Source organism: Juglans regia, chromosome 2 (assembly GCF_001411555.2).
Source record: "Juglans regia cultivar Chandler chromosome 2, Walnut 2.0, whole genome shotgun sequence".
NCBI classification, from domain to species: Eukaryota; Viridiplantae; Streptophyta; class Magnoliopsida; order Fagales; family Juglandaceae; genus Juglans; species Juglans regia.
The window spans coordinates 11,493,780-11,515,771 of NC_049902.1; the positions used below are offsets into that span (position 1 = coordinate 11,493,780).

At 35.3% G+C, this 21,992-nt stretch overlaps 1 protein-coding gene and 1 non-coding gene across 3 annotated transcripts; one reads left to right on the forward strand and one right to left on the reverse strand.

Moving 5' to 3' along the window:
- The first annotated feature begins 5,097 nt into the window (after nucleotides 1-5,097).
- TRNAR-CCG lies at nucleotides 5,098-5,170 on the forward strand. The gene has a single exon. It is a non-coding gene; the product is annotated as a tRNA-Arg (tRNA).
- Nucleotides 5,171-6,261: 1,091 nt separating this feature from the next.
- LOC109020773 (putative rRNA methylase YtqB) lies at nucleotides 6,262-20,433 on the reverse strand. 2 transcript variants are annotated; one of them, XM_019003296.2, is made up of 7 exons: nucleotides 20,103-20,433; nucleotides 19,308-19,371; nucleotides 17,642-17,834; nucleotides 9,676-9,749; nucleotides 7,396-7,551; nucleotides 7,202-7,268; nucleotides 6,273-6,516 (listed from the first exon to the last, which is right to left on the reverse strand). In XM_019003296.2, exons 1-6 carry the CDS (start codon nucleotides 20,314-20,316, stop codon nucleotides 7,226-7,228), a joined length of 744 nt encoding a protein of 247 aa, XP_018858841.1. In that variant the 5' UTR covers nucleotides 20,317-20,433; the 3' UTR covers nucleotides 6,273-6,516; nucleotides 7,202-7,225. The 2 variants fall into 2 exon arrangements, with proteins under 2 accessions (XP_018858840.1, XP_018858841.1); XM_019003295.2 differs by lacking the exon at nucleotides 7,202-7,268 and having other exon boundaries at nucleotides 6,262-6,516; nucleotides 20,103-20,432.
- Between the last annotated feature and the right edge of the window lie 1,559 nt (nucleotides 20,434-21,992).

The window sequence follows — 21,992 nt, forward strand, 5'->3', positions numbered from 1 at the left end:
GGTTTGATCATCCGGCCCTTTTATTAAAATTAAGTCGGTTCTTGCCCCTCATCAATTCAATTGAGATGTTGACATTGTTGTTGAATAATCTAAATAATATTTTTTTATGGATTTATTATTATTATTATTTAATATTAAAAAAAGTTATTGACCAAAAATCTGAATACCTTTAAAAAAAAAAAAGAATTTGTTAAAGAATGTGGTTTTGTCTAAACATGATTTGCTATGTAATGATGCCTTTTTTAATTTTGTTGTGGTCGGACGTCCATGACACCATTGCTTTGCAATGATGGTGGAGATTTTGCATTCATGACTTGCTAAAAGTATAATAACTGGCAAAAAAATAAATAAGCCTAATGTGGTTCGACATTGGGGTTTACGTCCATGAGTCTAGGGAGTGAAATCTATTGCAAATTGTGTTTGATACAAGCTCTCAACTCTTATTTAGTGGTGCGCTCTGACTCCGATCGAGTCAGATTGGCCAACTCTGATTTCCGACTTTGACTAAGGTCCGAAGCCAAGTTGACACTACATTCACAACTCTGTTGCAAGTGGTCATAAAGCCCCAGAAACTTCTCAAAGTACATGTTCGCAATACAATATAAATTACCAAATATACGAACAGTGGTATCATAAATCAATTTAAAAAATTGAACAAAATATCTCGCATTATCCCAATTACAAGTGTCTAGCGGTATGAGCCCCTTCCTCCTTGTTGTGTCCTTTGACAAAGTATTATACAAACCTCCATCTTTGGCCTCCATCCTCTTGAAGGCTCTCTCATACTTTTATGCTACATGTAAAATCGTGTAGGTCTAGTTCCATCTAGCGGGAACGTCCAAGGTCAACATACTACCACATGTATATTGGGAAGGGAAGCCTAGGGAAGAGAAATAGTGCTTTTCTAGAAAATCTGCATGGGGAACCGAAAGGAGGCACAAATGATTTCGAATTTGGTCAATTTTTGCCAAGTGTTAAGCATGCACTAAGCTTCTAGAAGATTAGATGAAAATACTTTTGTACCAAGGACAAATATGCCCTTAGGGTTTCAGCTAACACATTCCTAAGTACCCCATTCACTTGCCACTTGTCATCTAGATTATTTTTAGACCAATGGCACATGAGAAGTCACCTAGGGAAGGAGCACTAGGAAGATGAAGCATCAACTTGGAAAATGTAAGAAGGAGTGAACGGCTAGAGAATAGCACAAGCCCAATGCCACTTGTAATCTATGGCAAAGGTTACTTGTTGGGAAAATGAGAGGCATAAGATGTTTTACCAAGATACCCTTGAAGAGATATTCACTTGCTTTAGGAAAGGAATGGCATAAAGGGGAAAGAAGGGGATTTCGGCCAAGGATGGAGAAACCCTACACGCCACTCCCAAGATGTCCCTTCCCAATGCAATCCAAATGGGGAATTCTAAGAGTCATTCTCAGCAAAAGAGAAAGGGAAAGAAAAAACCTATTCCACTTGTCATCCATGCAAGGATTTTGGAAATAACCAAGGAGGGAAGTGAATAGTCTACTATAAAAAGGAGGTGGTACACGCTTATGGGCTTTTCCTTTGCCATTTTTTAGAATTTGCATGAACTCTCACTCTCTCCACACAATTCTCACATGTTCACTTGAAGATTCTCTCACTTTTTCGTATTTTCTTTCCAACCAAACAAGGAGGATCCTTTCAAGAAAGAGAATTTCGGCATCATCAAGGATAGACAAGGTAAGGATCGGTTTTCTCTTAGTTTTGCACACACATGTCACTTTCTCAACTCAAAAATGAGATCCAAATCTCATAAGATTTCGAGAATGATAGAACACACACTTTCTACCCGATTTCTTGGAAAATGACTTAGGGTTTTTAAGAAACCCTTGAAGCCGATTAGTGGGGGGAGTTCATCCTCTATGTTTTTTACCACCACATATTTTTTTGATTTACTTTAGGTTTTGTTTCACTACATGAATGGAATAAATGAGTTTTTGACCTAAGAACTCTAAAAGCTGAATGGTTTAAAATCAATTGATGTCCTAGAAATCCCCACACACTTAAGAACACGAAATAAGGTTTTAAGATACTATTTCTAATGTAGTATATTCATATTTACAGCTTGCTAGTATTTCTTTACACGGATTTTTGTAATAATACACGCAACTTACTCTTGATTAATACTTGTATATATTTGTGTAAATCCTTTCATTGTTATATTTGCTTTGTTTACTATCTCTTGTTTGTTTGTTTGAATATGCTTATGTGATCTTGGAATATGAATATTACATGAATGGTATGATTCGGTTTTAAAATGAAAATGGCAAGAATGTTCAATGCATGTTTCGGTTTTAAGGAAAACATTGTAGTTGATTTGTGTTACTTGATGATTCAGCTATACCATGTCTTAGAAGTTTTGAATTTTTGCCAAACACCATAATTTTATGCTTCATTTCGTTATGCTTTGATTTCTAAGCAAAGATGTTTGAAGAAGAAGCATGTTTAAGTAATGAATCTTCATGTTTTGCATCTATATGTTTCGGCCAATTGTCTTTTTCATGGGTCCATGTATGAGTTTTGATATCTCATATAGTTTATGTTATCATGCTATGAAATGAATATGTTATGCTTGGTTATTTCATGCACGGCATTCATATGTCGTATGTCAAGTGTAAGTACGTATGTTATAAGTCTCATGTCACATGCATTTGGGGAAAAGTGTTTTCAAAGAAAATGTTTAAAAGCTTTATCACGACCATAAGTGCTAGGGCGAGAGTGGTAACCCCTGGGTCGACAAAGTATCGTCAACAAGTCTCGAATGAATTCTTTTCAAAGAATGCCGGAGCGAGAAAGTGCCTAACTCTAGTAGGTGCATAGGGCATGTAAACTGATGAAATAAGGTCGAGTTAATATGAATATCTGTTTATGATGTATTCATCATGATGTACGGACCGTTGATGGTGCGGTAACTAGTAGGAACACGCGGTGCTAAGGGGAATCGTGTTGTGTCTATCCTCTGAACAAGAATAAGAACTTATGTGATAAGGATCACTTGATGCAAATCTTGTGATATGTCTTGATAAGACAAGTTTTGATTAAGATCACGCGAATAAGAAAAGATAAGAAGTTTTTATGAAAAGTTAAGTTTTGTTACAAGTCAAGTTTTGGTAAAATGTATAAGTCAAGTACATGTTCATGCACACATTTCATGATATACCTCTTGTATGCTTGTGTTAACTGTAGTATATTGTGTGATTACTTGTTGAGATTTCTTAAAATCTCATTGTGGTAGTTTTCACTACTATTTCCAAACCGGAATGGTAGAAATTGTGACAAGTGTAGCAGACAATAACCATGGCCAAGAGGAAGAGAACGACACCTCCTCCTCCGGAGAGGATTGTGCCTAAAATGGCTGTAAGTCGGCCTAAGCCCTCCATGCTGGAGTGACTCGAGGCCATCGACCGGGAGATCTCAGGAATACTTTAGTTCATTGCGGAATTCAGGCGGCATAACAATCGGGACAAAGATAAGACCTTGGAAAAGCGTGTGAAGTCCAAACCCTCTTGAGGAGAATGGGAACTTAAGTTTTTGTGGAAAAAAAAAAAGAAGAAAAGAAACAGGACTTATGGTTTTAGACCTTAACTTTTGTAGAACTATGTTTTGAGGAGGTCCCGTATTTTGGGAGATTTAAACTATACTCTATGATTTTGGGATGTTATATTTTTATGATACATATTTATGTTTTGGGCAATGTTGGAATATGATATTAGTATGGTGCCATGTGCTTTGTAATTGCTTATCGCGTTGCTTAGTTTATTCGACCTTTCCTATTTTTCAGCTACTATGTTATTGCATATTGCTAGTGTACTTAGGTGCATAACATATTATCTGTCATATTTGGGGTGTGTGTATCCTTGTGTTACATGTCCCGACGTTTCAGTCACTGTCCAATCTCAAGCAAGGGTTAGGGGCACCACACATGAGCTCTAGAAGAGCGATGATATTGATGTCAAGCAAAATACGATCATGTGATAATTTGGTTCATCTATTCACTAAAGTATTACCAGCTATAATATTTAAGAAATTGATACATAACATTGGAATGCGTTAACTCAAGGATATTTTATTATAAACGATTGAAAGTCTACATATTTTTAAGGGAGAGAAAATAATCATACGAATTGTACTCTTTTTCTTTCATAATTGGTTTTTTTTTTTTTTTTTCCCATCAAAATTTTCCTTGGTAAGATTTTAATGAAGCATGTTCTTTGTGTATGATCATCTAAGAGAGTGTTACAAACTTATAAATGTATACATGAACTTGGTCGATGACCATTTAGATTCCACTTCTTAGAATCTTATCTCATTCATTTATCTAACTCTTGGAATTTTTAAATTCATGTATTACTTTCTTATATTCATTATCCTACTATGCCTATAAAATGGTGTATTTATAATCATTTTTACAACACAAAAAATTAAAAGTGAATAGTATTGAGCTCCTAAAGAGCTAAATTTATATTGCAATATTTCAATTCTCTTACTACTTCTGATTAATTTCACGACAATTATGATATTTTTTTAGAGAAATTCTATTTGCAGTCCTCAAGTGGAGACTTTATGTGCAGGCACATTATTAAATGAGAGAAAACATCATTTTAGGAGGGATAATTTTGTAATTTTAAAGTTAAAATAGCCTAAGCTTGCATTGCAATCCCCATTTAGAGATTGTACCTAGCATTGCTCATTTTCCTAACCTATATTTTACTATTTTCTATTGTGGTAATGATATGCATGTGAAATTATTGGTGTGATTCTCCACTGTGGGTTGACTTCTATTCTTTTACAATTGTCCGGTGGATTCATTCATGCATGCATGTAGATCGATGCATTGTTTTGTTGTCTTACAGAATCCCAACAGGACATATTTTTCGGAAGAGAGTGTAATGGCTTTCACTTGTTCTTTTTATAAAATATAAATTATTAATAATGAATTTTTTTTAAAAAAATAAATGAAGGTGCCAATTCAAATAAAGCAAAGAACAATATTTCTATTAAAAAAAAGTTCTCAAAACAGAATAAATAATATAATTCACAAAACACTAAGACATAAGATCGCGTGGCCTAATGGATAAGGCGCTCGCCTCCGGAGCGGGAGATTGTGGGTTCGAGTCCCATCGCGATCGCCAATAGTAATTATTTTAAGTTTTTCCGTCTTCCCCGTTGCAATGCACTGTACGCCGTGACAGTTGGGTACTCCCACCGTCACTCCAGCTATACATCCTTCACCACAAAAATTAATGCAAGACCAAGAATATATTTTCGCATAAAATGAAAAATGTAATTTTATATTGTTATAAAATATTATAATTTTATATTGTAATTTTTGTGAGTCCAAAATATTAATTCACATACTACTCGTTTGGATAATGAAATGATTTTAGATAAGTTGAATAAAATATTGTTAGAATATTATTTTTTAATATTAATATTATTTTAAAATTTAAAAAAGTTTAATTATTTATTATATTTTGTATGAAAATTTAAAAAAATTATAATGATGAAATAAAATGAGTTAAGAGTATTTTTGTGGGCCATATTATAAAGTTAATAAAATAAATATAAGGTATCACATAAAATTACGTCAATCTGTAAATTTACTTTTATAAAATCTCTTAGAACTGCTTAAAAGTTAATATGTATACATTTATAAAACCCATTTCTTTCTATTGATTTATCCTTTTCCTCAAATTTCCATGTTCCATTAGTATTGACTAACAAAATGCGAACAAAAACTAATTCCACAAACCATTTTCCATGAAACAGAGCCATAACGTTCTGTTTATCTATATGCAATATGCCTGCCCGTCTCCTTCCTTTTAGCATCCACACAACTTGGCAGACGAAATGTGTAAATACGAATCTCATAACTATATGAGAAATGATATTTGCAATCATGAATTATACAAATGTCATACAATTCCTTTGAAAAAAAAAAAAAATAAATACGAAATCCATATAGAAAAAAAAACTAATTTTTTAATAGTGAACCTCACTATTTTTCAAAACGATTGTGCGATGCTTGCGCACTCCAAGACTGTATATAACATTACTCTTGTTGGAAAAAAAGGATAATAAAAAATGGGTACTGCTAGTTAGCCGCCCAGCTTTGACCGCTGGGCGTGCCCATTAGTACAAATTTCACTTTTTATTTTTTTTTTCTTTACATTTTTTTAACATATTTAAATATTTTTAAAAAATAAAAAAAGACACGAATACACTAATAGTCACTTCTTTAATCAGTAAGTAAAAAAATTTTAAAAAAAAATTAAATGTATGAACGGCAAAATGAAACGGCATAATAACATTATTCATAAAAAATAGTACAAAAAGTCTTGCAACTGGGAATCATCTTTTGAATAAGAAAACGGGTATGGGAGCCCATGGTTTGTTCAAAATCTGGAACTTGCAGCAAACCCATTCATCCACTGGCAATCCAGAAGCAAATGCTTGAATTGTCTCCCATTCCTGCCTGGATATCAGAAAAAAGAACGAAAGATATATCTGTTAATGGTTATTAAAACATTTATCTACAACAGATCCAAAGGGACCAAAGTCTTAAAAAACAGCTACCCAAAAAAAGAATTTTTGTGTGGGGAGGGCAAACAAATACATAGACACAGATGCATCAGTCTTCCTATGTGTGCGAGCATATTTATGTAAATCCGAAATGGAAAAGTTCTATTAATTTTATCACAAGTCATAAATTATAACTGTACAAAAAAGTTGTGTAAAATAATCTCAAACACAACTTTCCTTTTGAATACAAAAGTTTCTTAGTTTGCCATAGGAAATTGTGTACGATATGAAATGACTAGGTAATGCAGGATTATATATATATATATATATATATTTATATGCAAGCGTGCGTGTTGTATATGTATTAACAAAAAGTATTGATCATTCTCTATATAAATTACAAACTATGGAATCACACTCATGTAGACCACATAAAATTCCACCTACAAAATAATAATCTTATTCAACTCTCAGGTTACAACTTAGTAATGGTAGAAGAGTTTGCAAAAAATCCAGTAAAACTTGTACTAAATTACGTTGGAATCTCCACCGACCAATCACAGTTTACCAACTGAAGTAGAAAACTTAAAATGGCCTATGACATTAACATATTACTCGTTCAAACAGTAATGCCTTACCAAACAACCACTATGAACTTGAACTTAAACTGCCTCAACTGTTTTCATTGCATGCAGAACTAGGGCACTAAAAGGGGGAAAAAGGCTTAACCAGATTGATTAGTAAGACAAAACACAATCATTAACAATAAACTAGCTATATAAGCAGCGGTACATCTATTAATAATAAGAATTGAGCAGAGCAGAAGTATTACCATCCACCGGGATGCCCCACATAAACCACTAAGCTTATAAGCCCTCCTGGCATTACAGTTTCTTTTGCAGCTTCCAGTGCAAGTAAAGTCGTCTCTGGCTTTGTGATTATTGCCTTGTCACCACCAGGAAGGAAACCTAAGTTGAAAGCAACAAGCCTAAAAGCACCCAGATCATCAAATTATGCCTTTTCTGAAAGCACTTTTCTTGTTTTCCTTAATGAAATTCATAAATATGTCTTTGATTAAAAATTAACAGATACATTCATAGGGTCTGGAGTCCACAACCACAAGCACATCCTCCCACTCATATTTATGAGCACAAAAGGTGGCATTCGAGCTAAAGCCATTGGCTTAATGAAATACAGAAATATTAATTAAGATATGGCCTGGCTCAATATGAACACATGATATTGAAGATTTTAATTGATTATCATATCTTAATACATCTACAATAAGAAGTACAATAAATGGCTGTTAGATGTTTTACATATTTCTTCTTTCTAGTAATTTGTGTTGTTAATTTCTTCTATAATTAATGTTTTCTTTAAATTATATATAATTTCTTTTATTAGAAACTCCTTACAAAGCAGTATGCTTGGAGGCCAGATCTTGATGGTTTAGCTTTTGATACCATTGACTCTTTTGAATGCTACATGGCTTGAACGACCTTTTGAGGAGAATGAAGTTTTAAATAAAGCTCCTGGTTTGGATGGCTTTACCATGACATTTTTTCAGGTTTGTTGGGACATTGTATGGGAAGACATTATGAAGGTGTTTCAGGAATTGCATTCTTTTGGGAGTTTGAAAAGAGTCTAAATGCGACCTTCATTGCACTTATTCCAAAGAGGGCGGGGGCTTCTAATGTGAAGGGTTTTTCATGGTTTACAAAATCATTTCCAAAGTTCTTGCCATCCGTTTGAGCACGGTTATGGGGATGATTATTTCAAAATCTCAGAATGATTTCGTTAAAAGGAGACAAATTCTCGATTCAATATTAATAGCAAATGAATGTTTTGGAAAGTAGAATTAAATCGGGAGTGCCGGGTATTTTATGTAAGCTTGACATGGAGAAGGCTTTTGATCATGTCAATTGGGATTTTCTTTTTTTACCGGCTAGGGAGATGTGCCTTTGGGAGGAGGTGGTGTAAGTGGATTACGCATCGTGTTTCGACAGCATGATTCTCAGTGTTAGTACACAACTCTCCCATGGGCTTCTTTAAAATTCCTGTGGTTTGAGACAAAGGGATCTGTTGTCTCCCTTCCTTTTTGTCATAGTTATGGATGCACTCGGCCGAATGCTGAGGGCTGCAATTCATGGTGGTTTCTTGGCAGGTTTCTCTATTGAGAGCACACTTGCTTTGTTTTGGGGCTGTGCAAAAGGTGAATCTTGGAAATCCAAGATTGTTCTGGTGGGCCCTGTGTGAAATATTAGCAGTTTGGCAAACATTCTGGGTTGCCAAGTTTCTTCATTGCCACTAAGAGATCTTGGTCTCCCTCTGGGGGCTGTTTTTAAGGCAAGAGCAGTTTCCAATTGGGTGATAGAGAAGGTTCGCGAGATGGAAGAGGTTGTACCTGTCGAAATAGAAGAATCACCTTAATCAAGAGCACTCTTTCTAATCTCCCTACATATTTTCTCTCACTATTTCCCATACCAGTTGGTGTGGCTAATCGGGTTGAAAAGATTTTTTGAGAGTTCTTGTGGAGAGGTATTGGGGAGGAAGCGAAGTTCTATTATGTTAGTTGGGAAAAGATATGTACCCCACTGTCATGTGGAGGGTTGAGAGTTATGAAGTTGAGGACCTTCAATAAAGCCCTTTTAGGAAGTGGTTATGGAGGTATCATTAGGAAAGTGAGTCTTGTGGAGGGCTGTGATTGATTCCAAATATGGGAGTGCTTGGGGGAGTTGGTGTTCTAATGAGGTTAAAGGTACACATGGTGTGGGGGTGTGAAAAAATCTTGGGAGTGGTTGGGATGAATTCACCAAACATGTTTGGCTCAACAATAAATCATCAATTTATTGTGCTAGTTGAGTTTGGCTCAACAACCAAACACAACCCTAGGTTACTGAGGCAAAGTGAGAGGGCCTAGAGTGAGAAACCGCAGCTAAATTATTCTGTTCATGTTTGTTCAACAAACACAGTTGCTTAAAGTTGGAGTATCTTGAGTTTGATAGGTTGAGAAATATATATAAGTATATATACATATTTCGTCAATTCAAATAGCTTTGATGTTACATATAGATCCTCTGCTTCAAAACAAATATCAAGTTGCAGGGAGTACCTCACAGAGGCCTTCTCTGGAACAACTTTGTCCAGTTCACTGTGGCATATGGGCAGGAGCTTGACAAGGTCTCTCTGCATACATTTGCAACTCATAAGCAATTGCATTGACTTTTCTAATCTTACGAAAACAACTTTAAAACCATAAACCATGTTCCCAATTCCAAAAGACAATACACGATTACATATGGATGTAGTGAGAAAAAAAACCGAGCATTTCAGCTGTAATGACAGGACCGATAGTACTTATGTGTTATCTTTGGTGTCTATGGTTACATATTAGACACATAAAAGTTCACTATAGGTACAGAAATTAAAAAAGAATATAAAATCCTAGAGAGTCTAAGGAGCATTCGGAATCATATTTGTATCTATATTAGCAAGAATACAGCTTTAATTTTCTTTTTTCCGTTTTCCCATTATACATAGATAGATCTTTTTTCACTTTTCTAGACAATCGATAAAAGGGTTCAGATCTCTACTAAATATTGAAAACGCTAACATACAAAGGCTATTTCTTTCCTCATCCTCCAGTGGACTCTGCAATTACCAGTTAAATGGTAGATAAAGACCAACCTGTACACTAACAAGTGTGGGTGGGCTGTTTTTGATTTGTTTTCCTTTTTTTTTAGGGTTGAGACGTTTGCTTAGTTCCATGTTTGATTAAATTCAAGTAAAAGAATTACAGGAGTTAACAGTTGGTTAAGACTATCAGTAATCCAAGGACATGCAATTTTAACCAATGGAACGCAAGTAATTCTGTGAGTTTACTTCCAATCAATTGGCTATGAAATTTTTTAAAAGAAACCAAATTGTAATACCTCGAATTGACTAAAGGAGCGTGGTGAATGGGATCACACATTGCCCAGGAGGGAGAAGTTTTGGGGATCCATAATGATTCCATGGGAGTCCAATTGTAACTTTAATAGCTCTTTTGGAGTATAAACCTAGTTGTCAAGCTTTATTTGGGTCGTTACATGAATATAATTATTATATAATATATATTCTTTTTTATAAGTAAAAATTTATTAATACCAATAGGCGTAACCAAGTACACTGGATGTATACAAGAGAAAACGCCTAGTTGGGGTGCAAAAAAGATACAAGGGACAATAAACCCAACAAAGCCCTAGCCCAACAACAAACCCATCTAGGAAAATGAACCTAACAAAGCCCTAGCCCAAGCCCAAGCCCAAAAATGCGCCTGCCCCAAACCACCACCAGTGCACTAATGCCTATCCCACTAAACCAGATTTTGCCCATATACCTAAGTTCCTAACAATCTTCTTTGGCTGAATGCCTCCTCTTGTTCCTTCTCATTCATCAAATAGAAAAAAATAGATTACACAGATCAGAAATTCGAAATATGACTTCCTATCCTAAAGGGATTCAAATCTTGGATAAAATATGTTTCCCATACTTATCTACCCAATCTAAATATTCAAATTATAAATCCTATAAATCCTATGTACAAATCTGTCTATACCCAAAATACATAGACAAAGCATAGGAATTAATTCAAATAAATATAATCCACTAGTAGATACTAGGAATTGATGCCGCAGTCTAGTCATCACTTTTGTGAATATATCAGCTACTTGAAGATCCGTAGAGATATGAGGAAGAATAATAGACATAGCCTCATAGGCTTGACGAATATAGTGACAATCCACTTCAATATGTTTGGTACGCTCGTGAAATACTGGATTGGCAGCAATTTGAATGGCACTAGTGTTGTCACCATGAAGAGGAGTTGGCTTGTCTTGCAAAAAACCAATCTCTTGAAGAATGCCCCGCAACCACATCACCTCAGAGCAAGCTGCTGACATAGCTCTATATTCAGCTTCAAAAGAGGATTTAGAAACACACTCTTGCTTCTTGCATTTTCAGGAGATGAGTGAATCTCCAAGAAAGACGCACCAAGCAGTTGTAGAACGCCTAGAATCTGGGCAACCAGCCCAATCGGCATCACTATAAGCCATAAGTTGTCGAGAAGTGCCAACAGGAAAAAATAACCCATAGTTAGGAGTCTCAATCAAATATCTGATAATACGACGAACAACCACTAAATGCAAGTTGTCGAGGAGTGTCCATAAATTTACTTACAATATGGACAGCATATGAGATATCTAGATGTGATAGTGAGGTAGATTAGACTCCCAACAAGCTTCCTATATAATGTAGGATTAGAAATTAAATCACCCTCATCCTTCCGATACTTCACGTTGACTTCCATAGGAGTATCAACTGAAGTAGTCTCCCCCAACCCAGCCAATTGAACAAGGTCTTGGGTGTATTTATGTTGATTAATAAATAACCCATGTGGCTGATTATGAACTTCCAGCCCCAATAAATAAGTCAACAGTCCCAAATCTTTCATATCAAAGACCTTATGAAGATGCATCTGAACCCTCTTAATAAATTCAATACAGATCCAGTAATAATGATATCGCCCACATGGACCAACAGAAAAACAAAACCAGAATCACTCTTATGAAAGAACAAAGAAGCATCATACTCACTCTGAGTGAATTGAAACTCAAGTAAGGTATTGCAGAACTTCTCAAACCAAGCTCTGGGAGCTTGTTTTAGACCATACAATGACCTTTTCAGCTTACAAACATCATTAGCTGAGGAAAGGGACATATTAGAAGGAAGTTTCATGTAAATGTCCTATTTAAATCACCATGACGGAAAGAATTCTTCACATCCATCTAATGCAATCGCTAAGATTGAGAAGCGGCAATGGCAAGAAGGAGACGAACAATCGTCATCTTAGCAACAGGAGCAAACGTCTCGTCATAATCAATCCCATATTCTTGTCTATTTCCCAAAGCTACCTAATGAGCTTTATATCTCTCAAGGGATCCATCTGATCTAAGCTTTCACAGAATACACCCACTTACTACCAATAGGTGTCACAAAAGAAGGACAAGACACAATATCCCAAGTGTTATTGGCTGCTAGTGCATCCATTTCTACTTGCATGACATTCCTCCAACACTCATGTTCCATAGCCTACTTATAAGAGGAGGGAATATCAATAGAAGAAAGTGTAGCAAATATAGAAGAATGAGATGAAAAATCGTATCGATATGGGGGTTTGGAGACTCTAGAAGTTTGCCAACGAGATGGTGGATCATAAGATGTGTCAAGAGATTGATCAAGAGCCACGGGCGGATGCTTAGGAGGGGCAAAAAGAGCGGTCAGATCTGTTGGATGAGATGGTTTATGCCTGGTGTAAACACAACCAGGTTTAAACCGAGTGGAAGCTGATGTAGAAGTTGTATCCTCATCTGAAAAATTTGGCAAAACTAGAAACTAGGAGGAATAGGGTCTAGATGAGTATGAAAATTTTTTTTTTTGTCAAAGAACACCACATTGCGAGAAACTCGAATGCGTTTAGCCAGAGGATCATAACAAACAAAACCCTTCTAAAAAGAATTATACCCTAAAAAGGCACATTTGACTGATTGAGCAGAAAGTTTGTCTTTCGTAAGATGGAAGATGCACAAAACAAACACAACCAGAATGAGTGCAATTGAGAATAGTCTGGGGAGTGCCCAAATGGCAAAGAATAAGGAGAAACATTGTCTAATATTGGAGTAAGTAACCTATTAATTAAATACACAGTAGTAGACAAAGTTTCACACAAAAAACGAGAGGGCACACTCAAATCAATTAGGAGAGCCCGGACCATGTCAAGAAGATGATGATTATTTCTTTCAGTTACTCCATTTGTTGTGGAGTATATGGACAAGAACGTTGAGAAATAATTCCTTGATCTTGAAGGAACATTTGAAACTCAATAGATATATATTCTCCTCCTGAATTGGAGCGAAGAACCTTAAGAGAGGCAGATAATTGACTAGTGAGAAAAGCCAAGAAACGCTTGAATACCAGAAATACTTCATTCTTAGTGCGAAGAAAGTAAATCCACGTAAAGCAAGTGTAATCAATAATAAACGTCACAAAATATTTATAACGATCATGAGATTCTAGCGGGGCAATACCCCCATACATCACTATGAATAACATCAAATGCACGAGTGGCATGAGATCCTATTTAAGGAAAAGGAAAAATTTTACTTTTAGCTAACTTGCATGTATCACAATCAAAATTTAATTGATCAAGAGAATAGAAATCTTTATTGCCAATTAAATCGAAAGATAACAACTTATGAAGTGTGTGAGAATTGGGATGGCCCAACCACCTATGCCAATCCTTCACACTCAAAGTACCAACATTACAAGAAAACAAAGATAAAGACTTTGACTCAACAGATTTTGAAACTAAACATAAAGGAAACAACCGACCCTCTTTAAGACCCCTCGCGATCATCTTCCTGGTCACCTGATCCTATACAAGACAACTAGAAGTGAATGACACTCTACAATTGTTGACAACTAATTGTCTAATAGAAATCAGATTAGTATTTAATTAAGGAGACACCAAAACATTATTTAAGGAAGGAGAAATGTAACCTACGGCAGTGATAGGTAGGGAACTACCATCTGCCGTGTGAATTTTAAGTGGACCAGCATACTGTGGGACATTAACAAGAGAGTGAGAGGCACTTGTCATACGGTTGGTGGTACCAAAATCAAAATACCAAGGTTTAGAGGCATATTTGGTTTTACCTAAAATACCAAAAGCTGAAAGAGCTGAGATGATCATTTGTTGGACCATTTCTGGAGTAATAGAGGTGGAATTTTGAGAAGTGGAAGCTTAAACATGAGAGGAAGTGGCCAAGGTAGAGTTGGCAACGCTAGTAGCCTCGGCAGCAGCTGCATAGGCAGTTTCTTGGCGACGTCCACGTCATATCGGGCAATCCTTGATGATATGTCCTTGCTTCTTGCAATAGTTGCAAGTTTTCTTAGAACAATTTGCAGCGAGATGCCCATAACCTTTGCAACTATAGCATTGAGTAATGCTCAAATCCCTCCCTTTGGTTTTTCCTTGAGCTGCATATGCCACAGGAGCTGGAGTAGCTTGTTCCATGGCTGTTTGGGTCATCAATCTTTACTCCTCTTGAAATATATCTCCCAAACACATATCAAGTGGAGGCACAGGATCTCGATTCATCAGATTAGCACAAATAAATTCAAATTCAGGCCTTAGTTTCATAAGAAATTGTGCCCGCATATTTGCATCATAAATAGCTTGAATATCGGCCAAACTTGTTGCTGGAATTGAAGTGTATACAATATCTATATACTCAGCCCACAAGTTACAAAAACCAGAATAAAACTCCTCCACAGAGAGAGCTCCTTGAGAGAAATTCGACATCTGTAGTTCAAGTTGAAATCTCCTAGCTGCATTATTCTGAGTATACAGCCGCTTGAGATGATTCCACATATCACGAGCATTCTTGAATGAGCGTAAATTCAAGATAATACGGGGATCAATGGATCCAAGAATCGAAGAAATGACTCGAGCATCCTTGTTTTCCCAAGAAGCTCGCTAATCTTTGTCCTCCGGTGCCACACTACTCCCATCAATATGACCCCAAAGTTCCTTTCCTTTCACCAATAGTTGAAACTGAAAGACCACACAACATAATTATTTCCATTGAATCAAACCAGAAGAAAATCTCTAATTTCAGAAGACATGATAGACAAGAAACCCTAGCCGCAACCCTTGAGACTAGAGAAAAAAATAGCCACAACTCTGGAAACAGAAAAACCCTAGCCGAGAATCTGGAAACAAAAAAAAAAAAAACCCTAGCTGAAATCTTAGAATCAGAAAAACCTAGAATTCTTGACCTTTCTCTGATACCATAACAATTTTCTTTGGCTGAATGCCTCCTCTTGTTCCTTCTCATTCATTAAAAAGCAAAAAAATAGATTACACGGATCAGAAATTCGAAATCTGACTTCCTATCCTAAAGGGATTCAAATCTTGGATAAGATATGTTTCTCATATTTATCTACCCAATCTAAATATTCAAATTACAAATCCTATACAGCTGTACAAATCTGTCTATACCCGAAATACATAAATAAAACATAAAAATTAATTCAAATAAATATAATCCACTAATAATACCAAGCCACTGTAAATTACCTAACACATTGTCCTACTAACAATATATAATTGGTTGTGTCTTCCCTCTGGTTCTCCCTTTACTTGAACTACCTCCCTTATCATCATAGTTGATTACCCAAGTAAGACGTTTTAGCTCTCTACTATTCTTAGATCTTGATTTTGTGCCAAGTGCATGACCCGCCTCTATTACAGTGAGTAGTGCTGTGAATTAGTCCTCAAATCCTTCACAGATAATTCCCACACACTATTGTATCTCATTTACCTTGTCCAAAACCCAATTTATTGATGAATAAGCAACTAGGGCTGTAATCGAGCCAAGTCGAGCCGGTCTTTGGCTTGCCGAGCTCGGCTTGACTCAAAATACTCGAGCTCGAGCTCAAGCCAGAGCTCGAGATTTTTTTTTATTCTTTGTTCGAGCTCGACTCGATAAGCTAAACTCTCAACTTGAACTCGTCTCACAAACAAGTTTAAGTCGAGCCGAGTTTGAGCTCGAACTGTTTATTTATTTTTTTAATTTTTGAATAAGATTTAATAATAAATAAATTAAATAAATAAAAAATTTATAAATAATTAATATATAACTAGTTGATATTTATCCAAAATAACAATATATTATATGCCTATATATATTATTTAATACATACACTTAATATGATAGCATATATCTATTTCATATATAGTTATCACATACTAGTATATGAAATTATTGAATTTTATCGACTAAATATTATACAAATTATAAAATATACTTATAAAGTATATTCACTATATAGACATAAGTAATTAGATTACATATTATATATTTAATTATAAAAGTGGTATGCTTATATTATTAGTTACTACATATATGTGTATGTGTGTGTGTATATACATAAGTGTTTGTATATATTTATCAATATATAAATGAGTTTGAATCGAGTCGAGCTAATGAGTTGACTCGAGCATAAACGAGCGAGTCTTAATGAGCCTTAGTCGAGTCGAGTCGAGTCGAGTTTTGTAGGGTATGTATCATTTACAATTCGAGCGGGTATCTGCTTTCACGAACGAGTTTTTTCTTTCACGAGTCGAGTTCGATTCGAGTTTAACCGAGCGGGCTATCGAACAGACTGATTCATTTACAACCCTATAAGCTATATTGCTAATCGGTGGGAGAGATATCAGGTGGACAACATCTACTGCAGACTTTGCTCCAAATTGTGGACTAGGCCCTAAAAATTCCCCCTCGCAAGGCACCAATGACAACCCCGTCCCTTCCTCCACACTAGTTCCTAAATATATATATATATATATATATTTGTATCTAGTGATTGATAACATGTATTCCACTTAGATGCAGACCACAGGTTGAACACGTTAGAAATCAGATCCAGGAACCTAACTTTAATGCCAAGAAAAGAGAATCCTCTCATCTAAAAACAAATTAGTAACTCTATAGCAGGCTGTCTGTACCAGCATTTCTATAAGCACCAAACTCAGTCCCTGGACTCCTAACCTAATAGAGCTTACTGCCTAGTTGGCATTCCTTTTAGGTATAAGTAATAAATTTATGGTAATCTCACTTTATATATAACATTTTGTTAAATACAACAATGGAAGTGCATATTTACATGCTTAGGCAAGACTCCATGTGATAAGGACCAAAACATTTCCAGCTCTGTATTTCTGGCTTTTAAGATTAGAGAGCCACAGTAACTTATAAGACAAACAAAACACAAAAGATTAGACAGCCATGGCAATTTAGTTCAAGTACAGCTATATGTCAAAAGACTCAAAACTGAAAATGGATTATTGCAAAATAGTTTCCCTTAATTGTGCAAAATTAGTAGGGTGACATCTCTTGAATTACAAAATTTTTGATGTTTTGCATTCCTTGAAGAATCCAAAGTAAAAGGAAACTGAAAGTGCAAAATTGGGGCACCTCATTTGCATTGACGGACTCTTCCAACAAAGAATTAGTGTTTACTATAGCATCCTTCTGAATATCCATGGCATAAACACATCCCCTACCTAATTCATCAGAAACCATTTTGAGCAATGCTAAGGTATCATAGCCATTGCCACAAGTGGCATCAATGACTGTATCCCCTTTCTTGACAACAAGTTTCCATACCCTGGTATACAGAGGCAGTAGAAGATCAGAAGTCAGATTAGGCTTGCACTGAATAATAAGCAAAAGTATATACTAGTGAACCAATCTGGAGATGGTTAAAGTTAATTAGAAAATATCCTGCCGGGTTACCATTTACCATAAAGGAAAAGCTTATCAAAGGCAGGGGGTGCTAAATTGTCGGATCCCAATTTTAAATGACTCATACTGAGCCCATACAAGCTCACTGTAACAAATGCCAAACCAATTACATAACACATGCTCATATTTTGGATGAACCAAACACAAGTAGCACATGGGCTCATTCATTAAATAACAGTTTATAAAATTCAGAATGCATATACTTTGCAAAAGTAAGAAAGCTACTCTAAGTTTCTCAGCAAAAGATCTGATGTAGAATTCATATATATAACCAATTAACCATTGATGTGTTGATAACAAGAAGCAACATCTAGAATGTGTAGTCAAATTCACAGTGAACTGATAGAACAGATTCTCCTCTTAAAGATGACCAAATTACTGATGAGATAGGAAGTTAGACAAGTATGGAATGAAAGGAAAGCATCTCATCAACCAACTGTAGATCAATTGAAAGAGTATCAAGCATCAACCATGGCTAATTCCTAACTATGCTTCTTAAAAAGAAACTCATGGTAAGTTTTCTTATACCAAAACAACTTTATACACAAATACAAATGCGCATACAAGCACATGAACACCTTACACAGATGCACGCCCCAAAGAAAACCCGAGGCATCAGCTCTAAATTGAAAGGCCAAAGCTGCAATTTATCATTAACAAAAAGATAAAGGAAATCCTCGTCACCAGTATTTAGATTGGGCCTATTAAATATTAATTTTGCTTAGTTTGCTCCTACTACAATGCTAACAATCAATAAAAATGCAATTTCACAGTTAGCCAGGATAATTTTTGGCCCATTCCCTTGATAATCATGCTTAGGTGTCTGTCTTGTATATGTCCTCGTACTTGGGCTATGCCTATTATCATCAATAAAATTCTTATTTACTGATAAAAAAAAATGGCCTTATTGCCCTGTATTATCAGTGAAAATCTCCAGTGCTATATGATATAATCTCTTGGCCTTAAACGCAATGTTCATACAGGTAACATCAAGGTAGATTGCGATCTGGGTGAATTATAAGCTCATCATTCATATGTCTTCACTGACCATCCCTTGTATCACATAAAACAATTACATACACAGCATTTGAAAATATAAGTTCTATAACTGCATAATTTAATCACTAGTCATTACTGCAGTAATGCAGCCATTGTTGCATTGAGAATAAAAACATATAAAATTTCACTTTTGTAAAGGATGAAAGAATCAAACTCCAGTATGCCTTCATCAGAACAAATAAGGGTAGACAATCTCAAGAATCAAAATCTTTAAAGATTTTGTTAATAAAAATGGATACAAGACATATCTGGAGGAACTCGATTATTGAGTACTTACGAGTGAGCAACTTCTGTCGCCCTCTTCTTGCCAAATATATAGCTCACTAGAACATCCTCCATTCCTAATATCAAAGCATTCACAATGTGGGAATATAAGATTCAGCAATAAAAAACAATAACTGCAGATATGTATAAGTTATGGTAATTATGTCGTATACCAATCACACACACACACACATGTATTGATATAGAGTTATAGACAACCACACCCAGAGACAGTACATGTATATATAAACTCACATGTAGATAAATGTGTGCATGGCAATGCGAATTTATTTTATTATTTTTACTTATTTACTTTTATTTTTTATTTATTAAAAAAATAAAATAACATAGCCACCACGCGCATAAATCCAAGTGCGCATGGTTGCACTAAGGAAAATTTATAAGAAAAATTCTATACACCACACTACCTACCATCTCACTTTCATCTCATTAAGTAAGATGAGCCATATTTACCACCATTGAAGGATTATTTATTAAATGTTTATTTATTATCTAATGGTGATGAATGTGCCATATCTTATTTAGTAAGATAAAAGTAGAACAAAAGTGTGGTGTATAGTATTTCTCGATTTATAATCATTCAAAGATTTTATAAGTTTATTTTCATAGATAAATCCATTAGAACAGAATAAAACTTAGAATTCAGACACGAAACCCAACCCACCACAGCTCCTGTTCCGTTTGGTTTTTGAGAAAATGTGGTAAAGAGTAAAATAATTCTTGTTACATATGACCCGAGAAACTTAAAGCTTTCATATATATATAAGTAGGCGGGGGGGATTGATACCAGACATAGGAGTATCATCGAGGACATAAGTTTCAGAAGTTGAAGAGGCAGAAGTGAGTCCATTTCGGTCACTCGGCTTCAAGCTGAAACAGAGGTTTCTTCTAGGGCTACTCCGCGAGAGGTTTCGTGGAGAAATAAGCAGGGGTTTCCGTTGGAAAGCTAATAGGGGTTTAAAGATGGCAGAAGAACGTGAAGAGCCTCTCAGCGATAACATCTCTCCGCCACACGCGCTCGTATGGCGACGTTCCTTCCTGGCGCTCGAAGCAAGACGGTCTTAAGACTTGCTTGACATCGCTGGCATGTCAACAACAACCACATCATGACTCATTGGCATGTATGTTATTCGAATGTTATCTCCTATTTTTGCCTATAAAAAAGGGAAAATACAAATTGCAGCCTACTATGTGCTACAGTCGCAATACACTCCATTGTATTGAGTGTTAAAAAAAAAAAAAAAAAACACTACGCAGGTGTGCTACGGCTACTGACTGATGCCAATAATTCCTCATAAAAAAGAGGTTGTCTATATATCTGTCTAAAAAAATTCTATTTCTAAGCCTCATACACCATACACCATCTTTTTTATGATTTCTTTAATTTTATTCTCTTATTAAATATGTGGTATATGAATTATGAGTAGAATAATTTAATTATTTTAAGAATAATAAAACCAAAAAAAACTTTAAAAAAATAAAAAAAAATTATGGTGTGTGGTGTATGGGCTTATGAATAGCAATGCTCATCTGTCTATCTCCTCACATACGGCACACGAATTCTGACGTGGCGCTTTTTTTTTTTTTGTTAATTCTAATTAAACGGGCGTTTTGATATAGAGAAAACAAAAAATATTAATTTTCGAATCCCCCGGCGTTCTTCCCCCCGCCCCGCATGTCGCGCGTTCCTCCTCCCCCCGCATTCTTCCTCTACCAGCGGCCTATTCACATCTACCATCACAGTGGCCACTTTACGTCCGGCACTATCTAGGACCTCCGAAGCCACCGCTGTCTGCTGGTGAATCTTCTCCTGAAGGTTTTTGTGCTCTGTTTTATAATCTCTGAGAGCCAAAATATTTAAGCAAGTTCACAGCTTTATTTTCTTTGCTCATGTGTTTTTCTTTGACTTTAAAGATAAACTTTTCAAATGAAGTAGGTAAAGTTTTCGGTGATTTTCTTTGCTCATGTTATGGTTTTTTATGAGAATCTTGTAAAGCCTTTTTTAACTTTATTTGGGCTTAAAGTAGCAGAGAACATTGTAGTTAGTTTTCTAATTAGCAACTAATTATTTTCTGGGACTTTATTGTTAAATTTTCTTCTCTTTCGAAAAATCTTTAAATGAGGCTATAATAACATTATGATTTTTCTATGCTCAGGTGGTTATTTCAGTTTAATATGGAAAGTTTGGATTATGGTTAGGGTTTTTCTTAAAACTACTGAAAATCACAATAGATAAAGTTTAGATTTTTCTTTGCTTTTATTTTTTGTCCACATCCTATTGAATTTTATGAATTGTGACTTGGCTATATAATCATCATGTAAAAGGTAAGCATTGGAATTGGCTATTGTAAGTTCATTACATTAATTTTTTTACTCTTTTGTCTATATATTTGATATGTTTCATTTCCCAGTTTGTTTGAAAACTTGGGACTTGGGGTGTTAGTGCAGGGTAATTTTTTTTTATGCGTTGTATAAGAGTGGGAACTATATTTTTAATGCGTTGTATAAAAGTGAGAACTATTTTTTGTTTGTTTTGGATTCAAATCCAAAATTGAATGAATAGAGCCGTATGTAGAATATTAGTTTGAGTTGGGTAACCATGTTCTTTATCTTTTTTTTTTTAGTTGGGTAACAATTTAATTTCTGTGTCTTCAGTTGAAATAGCGAGATGGACAAA